Source organism: Rana temporaria, chromosome 1 (assembly GCF_905171775.1).
Source record: "Rana temporaria chromosome 1, aRanTem1.1, whole genome shotgun sequence".
NCBI classification, from domain to species: Eukaryota; Metazoa; Chordata; class Amphibia; order Anura; family Ranidae; genus Rana; species Rana temporaria.
This window is the reverse complement of record NC_053489.1, coordinates 529,250,968-529,267,319: the sequence shown is the minus strand read 5'-3', so window position 1 is coordinate 529,267,319 and position 16,352 is coordinate 529,250,968. Positions and strand designations below refer to the sequence as shown.

Genomic DNA, 16,352 nt, shown 5'->3' with positions numbered 1-16,352 from the left:
GTATTCTGTGGGAAGATGTTACGTTACAAGGTACCCTGGACATTAATGTTCTTGTCTTCCCACTTGTTTGTCATGGGGGTCTAAGTACATCAGGTCATCTCACAGAACCTTGGATAAATTTGCTCAATGACTTGAGCAATACTGACCTGGACAGTGACAACAGGCCGGTGCAAAGGTCTTATTAGCTCTTTAAACAAAACGCGGTCTAATGATTGACCTTATGCTGGTAGCCAGGCTTAAAAAGCACATCTAGTGACTTTAGCCTCACTATAGTTTTCACTCAGCCAAAGAAAAAAAGATGCTGAGAGCAACACTTGTGACCGTGTTGCTCTGCCTCGCAAGCACCGCATGGGTATGAAACATTCCATTATCTGCAATCTGCAATTCTTTTTCAGCCTGTCTTTTTTTTAAAGTTTCTTCACTGTATGTTTTACTTGGTTTAAAAACTTATATTGATGCATAAGGTAATATAGGTATTTACTTGTATTGGTAGTTACAATTATATTATATTTACATTATATATTAGGTAAAGTGTTCCCTCTTCTCTCGTCTTGTCTATACTGCAAATAATGTATAAAAAAAAAAATCTGTGTACTTGCCAACTACCAACAGAAAAATCCATGAGGATGCCATTTTTAATCTGGTCCGGTCTGGTCACATGATCCTGCAGCTCCGGCTCCTCTGTGTCAGTAAGTGGCTGCTACAGGGGAGAGGAGGAAGTGAACAACAGGTGGGCCTATGGGTGATGTCACGGCTCCTGGAATTCACAACTATTGTCAAGGGCTCCCTTTCACAGGGGAGCCAGAGTTGCAGGATTACATGTGCGGACTGGACCAGACCAAGCTAAATAAAGGTAAGTATACAGATATTTTTTATATGGTATGTACGATAGGTAGGAGGGAGGAAAGGGAATGTTTTAAGACTAGTAAGTGTTAGGCTTTAATGTCTAGTTATCTATGTATTTATCTGTATGTGAATATGTATACACCAGAACAACATTTTTAAATTCCAGCCCTTTTGCTCCTCATGTAGATAAAATATGCATGGGCAATTGTATTCCTATAGTGACTGCAGGGTACTGAGCCATTATTAAAAACAGAAAAAAATGTCTTCAAGGTGATGTTTGCTTTATTTTATGTTAGGCAGAATATTTATGAATATATTGGTGTTGATTTACTAAAGGCAAATATACTGTTTACTTTGCAAGGGAAGATGCAAAGGAATTTCCCCTAAAGCTTAGTGAATAAGGTAAAGCTCAGCAGACTTCTGTCTTGCAATCATGTACAAGCAAAAAAACATTTTTTTAATATTTTCCTTGCACTTGATTGGGGAATTATTTGCAAAGTGTTATTTTTACCACATTCACCAAGCTCCTGGGGAACTACCCTTGCAAAATGCACTTTACCTTGCAATGCAAACAGCCTGTTTGCTTTTAGTAAATCAACTTAATTGAATCTGCAAGATATATTTTATGGCTTTGTGTGTTCATAGATTCAGTATTGTATCAGGCTTCATTAAAAAAAAAAAGGGGGGGGGGGTATTTTGTTATAATAATAACTACTTGAAATGGTTGTAAACTTTCCTATGCAGACTTCAATATCTCATAGTAGGTCCAAACCATAGCAAGGCTTTTTCTAAGTTTGTATCCATAGATGACAGTTCTGGCCTGGGGTATGCTATGGCACTGTTCACAGCCAAGGTCTGTCTACATATGGGGAGTAGAGAAGAAACTGAAAGGGAAGTGACCTGTTGAGTACCTCAATTTTCCACTCTTCATAGTACACTTAAAGGGGTTGTAAAGGGTCTTTTATTTTCTAAATAGGTTCTTTTAAGCTAGTGCATTGTTGGTTCACTTACCTTTTCCTTCTAAATGTTTTTTTCCTTTGTTTTCTTTGTCTGAATTTCTCACTTCCTGATCCTCCTCAGTAAGTTGTTCTGGCTGACTAACCCCCAGCCAGAACAGCTCGGATGATGGGGGAAAGCTTACTGAGGAGAAACAGGAAGTGAGAAATTCAGACAAAGAAAAAAACATTTAGAAGGGAAATCGAAGGAAAAGGTAAGTGAACCAACAATGCACTAGCTTAAAGGAACCTATTTAGAAAATGAAAAACAAACCTTTACAACCCCTTTAATGGGAATGAATGTCACTGACTTGGATACACACGTCACAATCTTCTTTGGATTAACCACTTGTGTAGTGTAGGGGCCTTCTAAAAAAATAAATTTTGTATAAATTCAGTCAGATAATTTCAACCAATACATATGTTAGTAAATCTAGATAGGTTATACATTCAGATTGGAAAGTGTGAGGACAGCCAAAGGTGTAAATAATGTGTACACATTTGGTCGGTCATTAAGATTGCCAAACCTGTTGAATGCCTATACTGTGGGTTAGCCAACAAAAATAGACATGTCAAATTACCCAGCACCTATATGACTACATTGTGCGTTCCGATCATTTCATATCAGCAGATATCAGTCATCCTAAAAAGTCAGGGTCGGTCTATACACAGGCCAACTACCAACAGAAAAGTGCATAAGGATACTTGTTGGATGGATTCGTAAGGGTGCTTTTTTGATAATTGGGTAACCTTTACTAGATTTAAGCAGGGCTTTTTTTCTCAGAGAATAGGTGCAGGAACTCTCCCTTTTTGGAGTTACCCCGTCATCACCACTACCTACCTCCGAGCACCGTTCCTTGGTCCCACCCCCTACCCACCTCCCAGTACTATCCCTTTTAAATTTGTTAATGATAACAAGAAAAACAGTAAAATAGATCTCCTGCAGCCAAAAACAATAGACCCCCCAGCAACAATAGTTCCTTGGCAACAATAGACCACCCTCAACAAAATAAATAGAATTCTCCCTCAACAGTAGATCCCTCCAGGCAACAACTGACTCTCCCAGGAACATAAGACCCACCCCAGCAACAATAGATGCCCCGTCAGCAAAAATATACCTCCTGAGCAACAATAGATCCTCCCATTGCAAAAATACATCCATTCCAGCAAAACGATATCCCCCAGCAGCAATAGACACTGTAGCACAACCCAGCACCCCTTGATATCACATACATTCAGTGCTAGAGGTGCCGGAACTGTGTCCCCCCGCGATAGATTAAGCAAGGGTTATAACACCTGTCAATTTTTTGGAATTTTTTTTCACTTGATAGGAAGTGAAGAGAAATCTCTATGATAGAACACAGACAGTAAAATGTAAACTTACAAGTGTTTTAAGTCTTCCTTTCTCTATCCAAAACTGAAAATGTTTTTGCAATACATACTATGCTATGTATACCGTACATTATAAAAAGGTCCAATTACTATTGGGTTTGTGTAAGAATTGGAATTATGACTGTGCAGCCCTAATCTCGTAAAAAGTCTTAAATCAACCGATTTATATTTGTGTCCTTATTGAGCTTTTTTTATTTAGTCTGGATATGTTTTTAATGGCAACGTAACTTCATATGTTAGCACACAAAAACCATAGTAATAAACATGGTAATTTACTTTTTAGCCACTCATTACTTTATCACATTGCTACTAAACTGATGCCCAGCATATTTATCAGAGTTATCTTACATAAGCGTGGTCTTATCTGGTCATCTTTAGATTCTCCAAAGCTTATAAAATTAAGCATATCTAAAGGAAAGAATATTTTAGAATTTCGGTTAATGTAGGGTAGAGTTAAAACTGATGTCAGTTTTTTTTTTACTATCTGTTTCTCATTGGAGATATTTCCCTTCACTTCTTGCCTTGTATACTCAACAGGAAGTAAGAGGATATCTTTGAAATATGAGGAAAATCCCCTCTTAGATAGTTGCCATGGAAACATGTGCCCCCCCCCCCCCCCTGTGAGATATTTCCCCTCTATTCCTGTTCTGTTGCAACTCAAAATTTTGCATTTACCTTCTCTTTCATTCCCAGTTTCAGCGATAATCAGGACAGTGAATCTCCCTAATCAGGACACAGACAGCAATAAAAAACTTGACAGGGGTTCTAACTACTCACCACTCTATCCAATAGGTTTTGCCTTCAACGTTTAAATAATTAAATTGATTATACATTCTTATTAGTAGATAACACATATTTGTGTCTCATAAAATAGGTGCTTAAAGTGATACTAAAGTCTAATTTGTGTTCTTAAAAAATAAATGAACATGTTATACTTACCTGCCCTGTGAAATGGTTTTGCACAGAGCAGCCTGGATCCTCCTCTCCTTGGGTCCCTCTTCAGTGCTCCTGGCCCTCGCTCCTGTCCAGTGCCCCCACAGCAAGCAGCTTGCTATGGGGGCACCTGAGTTGAGCAGCAGCTCCCTGTGTCCATTCAGAAACGGAGCCGCGGTTCGGCCCCACCCCCTCTATCTCCTGATTGGCTAACTGACTTTGATTAAGAGCAGCGGGAGCCAATGTCGCCATTGCTGTGTCTCAGACAATCAGAAGGAGGAGTCCCGGAAGGCCGAGGTATTCATGCACATCGCTGGATAGAGATTGTCTCAGGTAAGTATTAGGGGGGCTGTGGGGGACTGTTACACACAGAGAGTTTTTTATCTTAATGCATAGCATGCATTAAGATAAAAAAAGACTTCTGCCTTTACAATTACTTTAAAGGAACCCTTACTTTATACTACAGTTTTCAGGGCAAGCTGTACTTGTAAGATAAAGGGATGGAATACTTACCTCCTCTGCTTTCCTGCACCACTGAAGTCTGATCAGTTTTCCACTGGGAACTCCTTGGTTCCCCACAACTCTCAATGGTTCCTTCTGCTGACCCCATAACACTGCAGGAGACGGTGGAGACCAAGGAGATAGACACTCCTGGAAGTATTGGTTTCCCAGCAGACTTTGGGGGACAAATATTCAGAAACAGAACAGATTTCAACGTTGGAAGCAGCCGAAGAGTTGTTTATTTTTTCTCTAAGGCTTCATTTCCACTGGCGTTTTTACAGCCACTTGTGTTAGCCTTTTTTACAGCTTAAAAACGCCTGTCCATGTTTATTTTGTAAAAAAAAAAAAAAAACGGTAGCGTTTTTAAGCGTTTTTGAGCGTTTTCGCTTTTTTTGAGCGTTTTAGAGCGTTTTTTAACATCTGGCGTTTTTACAGCTCTACTCTGGAGCTTCAGAACGCCCTGGTCCTGCGTTTTTTTTACAGCTCAAAAACGCCTATGCCATTTGCAGCTCAAGCTTAAGCTGTAAAAAACGCTCAGAAAAGTGGCTGTAAAAACGTCAGTGGAAATGAAGCCTTATTTTACAGGTACATCCTGCCTTGAAAACTCTAGTATATACAGAGTTCCTTTGAAGGAAACTTGTGTTGGGAAAAAAATGTAGGCTGATCTTCTTCTGCTAATTGCCTGGCTGTCACTGACCTCCAAAAAGCATGCAGCTAATAAAGTTAGAGGGAAGTCAAATTTCTTTTGGGTCAGTGACTCAAAGGGGTTAGTTTACTAAAACTGAAGAATGCTAAATCTGGTGCAGCTCTCCTTAGAAACAAATCGGCCTCCATTTTCTTTTTTCTTGGCAAAAGATTTATTGAACAAGCTGAAGTTAGAAGCTGATTGGCTACCATGCACAGCTGCACCAGATTTTGCCTTTGGATAAATCAGACAGTACTCTTTAAATTTCAAATATAAATACAGCTAATAAGCCTGGCATGGTTATGAAGGGTTTTAAGATTACTTCAAAAACGTTTAATGATCTTTATATTTGTTCAATAAATAGACAGCGGAGGATTTTGAAGATGTGGGTGCTACTGGTCGTGGTCCCAGAATTTTGGAACAAAAAGCTGCTGCTGGCTGCAAGCAAGAGAAAAACTGGCCAGTGTGTTCAGATGAGGATTGGGTAAGTAAACAAAGTTTTATTGGCATAGCCTTTGTCCCAGCAGTTACTATATTCTTACATACACCACATAATGCAACTTACTTCTGAATATACTCCGAGCGTTTTTCGGGCATTTTTCAGACGCTTTGGCATTAAAAAAAAGCCTGTAAAGCACCTGAAAGAAGCCTCATCCGCAATCCCAATGTGAAAGCCCGAAGGCTTTCAGAGCCCTTTCACACTGCCAGCACCCGAAAAACGCTGGTTAAGCGCCGCTAAGACCCCTTTCACACTGGGGCATTTTTCAAGCGCTTTGGTGTTAAAAAAAGCTCCCTCAATGGGAAGGGGGTTTTAAGAGCGGTGTATACCGGAAAGAAGTCTCCAGCACGCATGCGTGGGAGTGACGACATTGCGGCTCCGGCCACTCACAGTGCCGGAGCCGCGATACCCAGAAGACACGCTTGTACCTGTACTTGTAAAAAAATGTCCGCTCCCTCGGTGTGGACCGAGATCACCTGCGAAGCCTCGTTCTAAGGTAAGTATTTCATAATGAGCTAGTATGTGGTGCATACTAGCTCATTATGCCTTTTGCCTTACAGGTATAAAAAAAAAATATGCAGGTTTACTACCGCTTTAATGCTAGGTGTTCAAATCATGTGTATACTCTGTGTCAGATGGTGTCAGAGCTTACACAGGGTTAATGATTTCCTGATAGTGTCTATGTACAAGTACAGGTACAAGTATTGCATCCTGGGAAGAAGGGTTGGAGATCACTTGCTCCACATATCCAGAGCCACAGGGTGTTCTCTGAGGACTCCAAAGATGCAAGGGTCATGAGTATCAGTTTGTGGGTGGGGAGTTTGTTTCATAAAGAGAACCTGTCAGTGTACCCTAAAGCTGGATACACACTATACTATTTTCTTTAGATGCTTTCCTTTAGATGTACCAAAACCATATAATATGAGGTCAAACCTTAAAGGCCCGTGCACACAATTGGATTTTCTGACAACAAATGTGTGATGCCAGGGTTTTGTCGGATAATCCAACCGTTTTTACGCTCCATCGGACAATTGTTGTCGGAATTTCCAACAACAAATGTGGGATAGCATGCTTTAAATTTTCCGACAACAAATGTGTCTTATAAAACAAGAAATTCGTCACACACGGGAACTCCAAATTATCTTGATGTCATCTTTATTGTCAAAAGGGTCAGACAGATACAGGCAATGGTAGACGTGCTTCACAAGCGATAGCTTGCTTGTTTGTTGTGAACAAGCAAGCTATCGCTTGTGAAACGCGTCTACCATTGCCTGTATCTTTCTGAGACCTCGTACACACGACCGAGTTTCTCGGCAAAAACCAGCAAGAAACTTGCTGGGAGTACATTTTCGTCAAGAAAACTGTCGAGAAACTCGACGAGCCAAAAAGAGAGCAAGTTCTCTATTTCCTCGACGGGAATGGAGAAACTTGCCTTGTCGAGTTCCTCGACAGCCTAACAAGGAACTCGACGAGGAAAACGATGTGTTTTGCCCGTCGAGTTCCTCGGTCGTGTGTACGAGGCTTGACCCTTTTGACAATAAATATGACATCAAGATAATTTGGAGTTCCAGTGTACGACCAATTTCTTGTTTTATTCGTGGTGAGCCGAGGTCTGCACCTGTGATCTACCTTGCACCTGATTCTGCCTGGAGTGGTGTGCTTCTCCTTGTTCTTTGCTAACAAATGTGTCTTGTCGGATTTTCCGATCGTGTGTACAGAAGTCTGTCGAAAAAAATCCAAAGTACAAACACGCATGCTCCGAACCAATGCTAACCATAAGACAACATTAGCAGAAGTCGCCCAAAGGGTGGTGCTAAAGAGCTTCAAAACCACATAGTTTTGTGTATGTTGTCCAACAATGTTTTGCAGTTTGTATACCATACAAGTTCACGACCAACGCCCTTCGCACAAAATTCCACGGATTTGTCCAATGGAAACCCGATCGTGTGCACAAGGCTTAAGAGTTTCAATTTGTATGCAATCAGGCAGGCCCTTGCACTACATGGTTTTGGTAAATCTAAAGGAAATCAGGCAACAAAAGTTGTGTGTCTGAGTCAGCCCTAGAACCAACAAAATAGCAATGCCCAAGGTGGGCACATAATGAATTTTTATGAGACAAGGCCAACTCCAAGACTCCAAGAATCTAGTGTAGAATAAGGCCCAATACACACTATCAGGCCTCGTACACACGACCGAGTTTCTCGGCAAAAACCAGCAAGAAACTTGCTGGGATTTTTTTTTTGCAGAGGAAACCGGTCGTGTGTACATTTTTCGACGAGGAAACTGTCAAGGATCCCGTCAAGCCAAAAAGAGAGCATGTCTTCTTTTTCCTCGACGGTAATGGAGAAACTTGCCTTGTCGAGTTCCTCGACAGCCTTAGGCCCCGTACACACATCCGAGAAACTCGACAAGCAAAACACATCGTTTTGCTCGTTGAGTTCCTTGTGAAGCCGCCCAGAATCCCGGCGAGCCAAGTTTCCCCATTGACTAACGAGGAAATAGAGAACATGTTCTCTACTTGGCCCGACGAGATCCTCGGCCAAAAGTGTACATACGACGAGTTTCTCGGCAGAATACGGCTCCGATCGAGTTTCTGGCTGAATTCGTGTGTACGGGGCCTAACAAGGAACTCGACAAGGAAAACGATGTGTTTCGCCCATCGAGTTCCTCGGTCGTGTGTACGAGGCTTTAGACTTTCTGCTGGTTTTTGTCTTCAAAACCATGTAGTGCAAGGGCCTGCCTGATTGCATACAAATTGAAACACTAAAGTGCAAGGGCCTGCCTGATTGCATACAAATTTAAACTCTTAAAGTGGAGTTCCACCCATTTTTTTATGTTTGTCTGTGCTGCATGCCCTAATCTCATAGTGTTCAGAATGGACAATTTTTATTTAATTTGTTGCTTGTAAATACCTTTTATTTTATAGTCCTTCATTACTTCCTCCTCCTTATTTGCCTAGGCTATTTGCAAGGGTTTCTGGGATAGGCATCATGTTTCCCAGTAGTCCTTGCAAACCTGACAAACCTATTACATTGCTTGTGCACTGAGCATGTGCGAGATATGCAAACCTGAAATCCAGGAAGTCATACAGTCTGGCTTCATGATGTCCACACTTAAGATGGCCACGGTCTATTTCTAGATTTCTAGATTAACTAAATGCTGTAACAACCTAACAAAACGGACCTTAGTTTACAGACTAACTTTACTAGAATACATTAAGCTTGTGTATTATTGGGGTATTTATATTTAAAAAGTGAAATTGTGGGTGGAACTCCCCTTTAAGGTTTGACCTCATATTATATGTTTTTGGTAAACCTGAAGAGAAAATCTAATAGTGTGTATGGAGTCTTAGAGGCAAAATTGCGTTCAGGAGACCAATAACTAGTTAGCTGTAACTAAGAAAATATTCCAGCACCTCCTTTTTCTATTGGGTGCTCTTTTTTAACTTTGAGATTTGTGTTCTTTTTTTAATGAAAAGAAGTAGTACTGAGATACAAACAGTATAATACAATAGTACAAATACAGTGAGCTATGAGTTGTAACGAACTCCCTTTCTTTGTTTCGGGCTTGAGCATTTGCATGTGAATGTCTGCAGTATGCTGACATCCATCCTGTATTAAAATGTCCGTTTTGCTAGCCACAAAGGCTGGATTCACACCTATGCATTTTTAGTGCTTTTTGCATTTTGCAGATTTGCACTACAGTATGTTTTCCATAGGAAACCGTGTTAAATGGGTTGTAGTGCAAATCTGCAAAATGCAAAAAGCACTAAAAGTGCATAGGTGTGAATCCAGCCAAACTGCCCATTTGATGTATCGAAATTCAGCCAATACAGCAGGAACCGACTGAATTGTAATCCATCTGTGACCAGTCTTGCTAGACAAAAGTTGATATAACAATCGATTTCTTTCATACAGGACTGTTGGAAGACTTTTGTCAACCAGTGGCTTGCAGCCAATGGACTGCATCCATTGATCATTGTGTTCTGACAGGAGGAGTCCCACTGTGAGAATTTAATTTCACAGCAGGAAGGATTTCTCTATCCACTTTGTATGTGTGGATGGGGGAATCCGTTTTTTTTTTTTTTTATCGATCAGCCTGCCGGCTGATAGAAAAAAAAGGATTGTCTATCAGGAATCAAACAGGCAGTCTATCTGTATTACTGGATATTCTATAACGTTAATATTTCATACATTATCTGTAGGGCCCCAAATGTCCTTCTGGATGCAGAGTTCAAGGCCTAACTACACAAACTGACAAAGAATTTAGTAAGAGAATTGATGCCATTAAACAGAAACTAAAGGATGGAGAAAGCAACTATAAAAGCATTGACGTCAGAACCAAGGAAACATATGAGCTTGTCAAAGGAAATCTGGTGGCAGCACAACGTACGTATTAATCTCACAATTTTAGCAGCATTCGGCTTATTGCATGCATTGTAGTATATCATCCCAGGCCATGTTTTGTCAATGTAGTTTTTAACACATAATATGAGTTTTTTATGAGTATGTTTTATTTAAAGCTTTGTTGAACCATAAAAAATCCATTAGTGGGAACAGATTACAATACATGATTTTTTTAATCTCAGGTGCAGTTGCCATTAGCAGTGATTAGGGAAAGTCCAGTACAATATTTATCTTCTCCTTCGCAACATCTCTAAAATCCGCTCCTTTTAAAGTAATAAAACCACCAAGCTACTCATTCACTGCCTTGTTATCTCTCGCCCTTGACTATTGCAACTTCCTTCTCATAGGCCTACCTCTCCATAGGCTATCCCCTCTTCAGTTTGCCTGACCCATCTACTTTACCAACCGCTCAGTGTCTGCTACCCCTCTCCGCCAATCCCTACACTGGTTTCCAATTGCCCAGCAAAATAAATTCAAAATACTAACCACAATATACAAATCCATTTTCAATTCTGCCCCGAGCTACATCACCAATCTTGTCTCCAAATATCACCCAAACCATCTTCTTCGCTCCTCTCAAGACCTCCTGCTCTCAAGCTCCCTCATCTCCTCCTCCCATGCTCATCTCCAGGACTTTAGGCGATTCCTGAAAACTCATCTCTTCAGGAAACCTACCACGCTTCCAACTAATCTTTTATTACTTCCATTAGCTCACCCCCCACAGTTATAATCTTTTTTACCACTTGCCCCACCCTCTTAGATTGTAAGCTTTCATGAGCAGGGCCCTCTTAATCCTCTTGTATTTTATTGTATTGTAACTGTACTGTCTCCCTTTTATACTGTAAAGTGCTTCCTGTTGGCGCTATATAATTCCTATAGAATAATAATAAAAATATCTATCTATCTATCTATCTATCTATCTATCTATCTATCTATCTATCTATCTATCTATCTATCTATCTATCTATCTATCTATCTATCATTCTAGCTTTCCTTTCACTTGACCACAATATAAATTTTTTTCTTTATTTTCTTTTACTTTTTTTACATTTATTTCAAAAAATCGTCGACAAGAACAATCTTTAAATACTGTACACAAATAACAGTGATGTTTTATTCTAGCTGATATACAGCATGCCTGATGTAAAACTATTATAAATATAACAGTATTCATTTGAGCAGACAGAAAACAAAGATAGCCATATCTACAATAACCAGGCATTAAAGTGATTGTAAGGCTTCAGTTTTTTTTTTAATTAACAAACATGTCATACTTACCTCCACTATGCAGCTTGTTTTGCACAGTGTGGCCCCGATCCTCGACTTCTGGGGTCCCTCAGCGGCTCCTCCTTTTATCAGATAACCCCCTAGGAGAAGCGCTCTCACAGGGGGTTACCTTGCGGCCACGCTCCCGAGTCCAGCATTTGCGTCCATAGACACGAATGCCTGACTCTGCCCCTCCGCCGGGCGCCCATGTTATTGGATTTGCTTGACAGTGGGAGCCAATAGCTACGCTGCTATCAATCTATCCAATCAAGAACCGGGACCCCGTGCAGAGAGGGAGAGCGCATCTCCACCGAGAGAATGAAGGGGCTCAGGTAAGTAAAATGGGGGTGCTGGGGGGCCGGCCACTGCCAGAAGTTTTTCAAATTAATGCATAGGATGCAGTAAGGTGAAAAAACATGAGGGTTTACAACCCCTTTAACAGATTTTTTTAAATGTGATCTGTTACAAAAAGGAAACAGCTTCCACATCATGGAAAGATTTATTGTAAGCTGGCATCCTTTTACTTACAGGTTGTGTACTATTTGAGAAAAGTGAAGCTGAGCATATTCAGCTTCCATTCCCTGGAACAGCGTGAGAGTAAGGCTGGGTTTAAACTTGCGTGATCACAGATATTGCATGTGATTCGCACTGCAATGCTGTGCAGATCACATGCGATGTCTGTGCAATTTAAATTCAGCTATACAAACTGTATGGCTGAAATCGCGTCGCATTTGCACCAAAATGGTGCAGGACCCTTTTTTTAGTCAGCACTGGAATCGGATCGAATGTGATCTGATTTCTGCACCATTTTACAGTTCACACTGCGATCTGTGAACCAATCTGGGGATGTCATTAACTTTACATTGACACACCCAGCGGTTTGTAAATGTCAGTGTGAACCAGTATTGCGATTCAGTTGCGATACGTCAACCGGTACTGAAATGTAGGGTTTCCCCCAGATTGCACCAGTGTGCTTGTTATTTTAGCATAGGAGGGGGGAATAGCTAAAAGCATGGTTGAGGTAGCAACTGCTACCAGGACCAAGGGTCTGGGTGGGCCAGAGTCTAAACCTGATTTAAGCTTCTTTCCTAGTACACTACTTGAAGCATCATCGTTGTATATATTTTTGCTATGTTTATACTGTCTGAAACACTGAGTTTGCCATTTTTTTTTTTTAGCTTGACATTTAAAGGGGTTATAAAGGTTCATGTTTTTTCACCGTAATGCATCCTATGCATTAAGGTGAAAAAACATCCCACAATTACTGGCCCCCCGTTTTACTTACCTGAGCCCTGGAAGGTCCCAAGTTCGAGAACGCGCTCTTCATTTGCCCGGGGTTCTCGGCTCTTCATTGGATAGATTGATAGCAGCACAGCCATTAATTGCTGGATGCTGAATGCAGGACTTTGGACCGCGCCCGCATGGTAACCCCCTTGAGGGAGCGCTTCCCAGAGGGAGTTATCTGAAGAAGTGAGGAGCCGAGAGAGCCACGAGGGACCCCAGAAAATGCAGTTCGGTGCCACTCTGATTGTTATTTAAAAAAAAAAAAAATTGAACCTATACAACCACTTTAATGTAATACTAACAGGAATTTAACTAAGACCTGATTTAAAAAAAGCCTTTTGTATGTTCTGTTGAGGATTTTGACAAATTACAGTAACAATACATTTTCTGTTTGACATCTTTAGAGACTGATGGAGCATATAACCAGGTGACTGAAAACCTCAGGAGAAAGATTGAGTTCTTGAAAACGAAAGTTACCATTCAGATTGACAGAATCAAATTGCTGCAAAAAAACATCAGAAACCAGGTGGTGGAAATGAAGCGCCTTGAGGTAAGGGAGCAGCTGTGTATTGAAGACCCACAAGCAGGTTTTTTTAATGTGCATCATTTAAGACACGCGGCACTCTCTAATCGATTGCTCTTTTCCAGGTTGATATTGACATTAAACTCCGTTCTTGCAAAGGATCCTGTGCAAAGGGCGTTGAATATAATGTGGATTATGAAAGCTATGAAAATATCCAGAAACAGCTCTTGCAAGCCGAATCTACTGATCTGAGACCAAATGTCAATGCTATACCTGTGCTGAAGATGAGACCAATTAAAGATGAAGCTGTGACTGATTCACGTTACAAGACACTTGCCCAGCAGAAAGAACAATACCCCATATTCTCTGATATTAAACAATATTCATTTGTACTAGAAGGGAAAAGTAAAGAGGTAAGTGGACAACCAGTGTCCACTTCGAGTGTCTCTGGTAGCACAAAAGAGCAACCCACCCAAACGTTTGTTATTTATGGGGATAAAGGTACACAACCAGTGAAAGTATCTGGGGGAGATAAGACATCTGTCACAACTGAAAGTCGAGTCATTACATGCACAAAAACCATTACCAAGAAAATAGTTCGTGGGCCAGATGGACCTAGGGAAGAGGTTTTTGAAACCACAAGTGGAGATGAGTGTGAGAAATTAGAAGCACTAAAGAAAGAAGGAAAGGGTGAGTTTGACGCTGATGGCACATACACTGTGAAAGTAACTGGAAGTGGCAGTGCAGGAGGTGTCCACATCCCAAGTTGGGATGACTTTCTTAGTGGTAAACAGGTCAGTGGTAGCAGCGCTTCTTCTGGCAGTTCAACCTCTAAAACTCAGAGTTCATCAACAAAAACTCAGACTTCATTCACCAACGGAGAAGATGAATTTGATGATTTTAGCCATGTGGACCTTGGCGCTCCCAGTTTCCAGCCAATTAAAACACAAAGCTCTTCTGGATCCACTACATATTCCAAGACAGTAGTAAGCAGCAGCAGTGGGAGCACAAAGGATGGAACCGAGTGGGGTACTAAATACAAGAGCGGGCCAGTATTTGAAGATCTTGGTCCAATATTAGAAGGCAACAGCGAAGAAGACGTGCCAGATTTTAGTGCCCGCAGTGTGAGACCAGGAGTGAAAAAAACATCATCCAGCACTGGAAGTGGTAAATAAAAGAAAAAGCTACAGTTCTGGGGTCTATCCTAATTAGGCCAAAAAAACACATAATGCAGCTTTCCAAACTACAAAACAATGCCACCATGATAGTTGTGGGGGACACAAGAAAAAATAGACACAAATTATTTGTGAATCAGACCCCTAACTCTAGGTTATATAAGGCAAAGAGCATAGTTTATTACATATCACTTAAAAGTTACACTATCTTACCCAGTATTATCACAGTGTAATTTAAAACATGAACCATAATATAGTAGCTTTTACATTTTGTCTTTGCCAATTACATTGTAAAATAAAGTTTAGGAGAACATCATTTCTTTAATTTTCCATCATCCTGGCAAACTTAGCAATGTGCAATAATAATCAAATGATGAATCCTAGCAAACAAGATAAAACTGCGTTTCTTTTTAGACTGTGCCGATATCCTCCAGAAACACAGTTCTGGTGGCAAAAGTGGCATTTTCAAAATCAAGCCAGAGGGATCCCAAACAGAGCTGTCAGTGTATTGTGACCAAGACACCCAGATAGGAGGATGGCTTTTGATTCAACAGAGAGAAGATGGATCTGTGAATTTTAACAGGACTTGGCAAGACTACAAGCATGGATTTGGATCTGTGGATGCAAATGGCAAAGGAGAACTTTGGTTGGGAAATAAATACATACACATGCTGAGCCAGAATGAGACAATTCTCAGGGTTGAGTTAGAGGACTGGTCTGGCAAGCAGGCTTTTGCAGAATATATCTTTCGCTTAGGGTCAGAATCAGAGGGTTTTGCTCTTCATGCTAGTAGTTATGAAGGTTTGGCAGGGGATGCTCTCACAGAAGGCTCTAAAGAAGACAGTGAAAACACCTCTCATGATAAAATGAAATTTAGCACATACGATAGGGACAATGACAAATGGGAGGAGAATTGTGCAGAAATGTATGGAGGGGGGTGGTGGTACAATAACTGCCAAGCTGCCAATCTGAATGGGATTTACTATACTGGAGGTCAATATGATCCTAGGAATAATGTCCCCTATGAGATTGAGAATGGAGTTGTTTGGTTGTCTTTCAAGCCAGATGATTATTCTCTAAAAACTGTGAAAATGAAAATACGGCCTGTGGAAACTGCATAATAATATTTTTGTATATTACTGCACTCCCCAAAATATTACTGTATTATGTGTTTTTTTTTTTAATATACTTGGCTTAATGTATAGACACTGTAACTGAGAAGAAAACTAAATGAATTACATTGACTCACCGTTGTTGTGTTTTTGTTATTACACTATGTCACACTGGTTCTTTATCATGTAAGTAGTGCTTGACAAGTTGAAATAGTCAATTGTACAGCACAATAAAGTCAATACATTGGGGGTTATTTACTAGAACTGAAGAGTGCAAGATCTGGTACCATTCTGCATAGAAACCAATCAGCTTCCAGGTTTTACTGCCAAAGCTTAATTGAACGAGCTGAAGTTAGAAACTGATTGGCTACCATGCAGAGCTTGACCGAATTTTGAGTTCACCAGTTTTAGTAAATCTACCCCACTCACTCATACAAGGTCAGCACTAGATCATTCATGGTACAACAATCACAAATTAACTTAGTTATCACTGTCTGAAGAAAACTTGTTCTTGTTTCTCATAGACCATCCTATCCTATCAGCCTTCAATTAATCTTATCAGGTTCTATGGGTGACAAGAATCACACTTTTTTCAGATACATTGATAAACAAAGTTTAGTTGGGATTGAATATGAAAAGCACCAGACACAATAATTTGAGGTTGTTTATAGCAACTAGTCGAATTATTATATTATTTTTCTAGTGGTAATATCATTTTTTTCTAACCCATTTTCT

The 16,352-nt window shown here is 40.4% G+C and overlaps 1 protein-coding gene across 1 annotated transcript; it reads left to right on the top strand.

The window, feature by feature from the left end:
* The first annotated feature begins 241 nt into the window (after positions 1–241).
* Positions 242–15,749, top strand: LOC120920103 (fibrinogen alpha chain-like). Its single transcript, XM_040332019.1, has 6 exons — positions 242–352; positions 5,717–5,836; positions 10,056–10,239; positions 13,212–13,357; positions 13,456–14,497; positions 14,920–15,749. The coding sequence occupies exons 1-6, from the start codon at positions 299–301 to the stop codon at positions 15,624–15,626; spliced, it is 2,253 nt and encodes a 750-aa protein (XP_040187953.1). The 5' UTR covers positions 242–298; the 3' UTR covers positions 15,627–15,749.
* Positions 15,750–16,352: the final 603 nt, after the last annotated feature.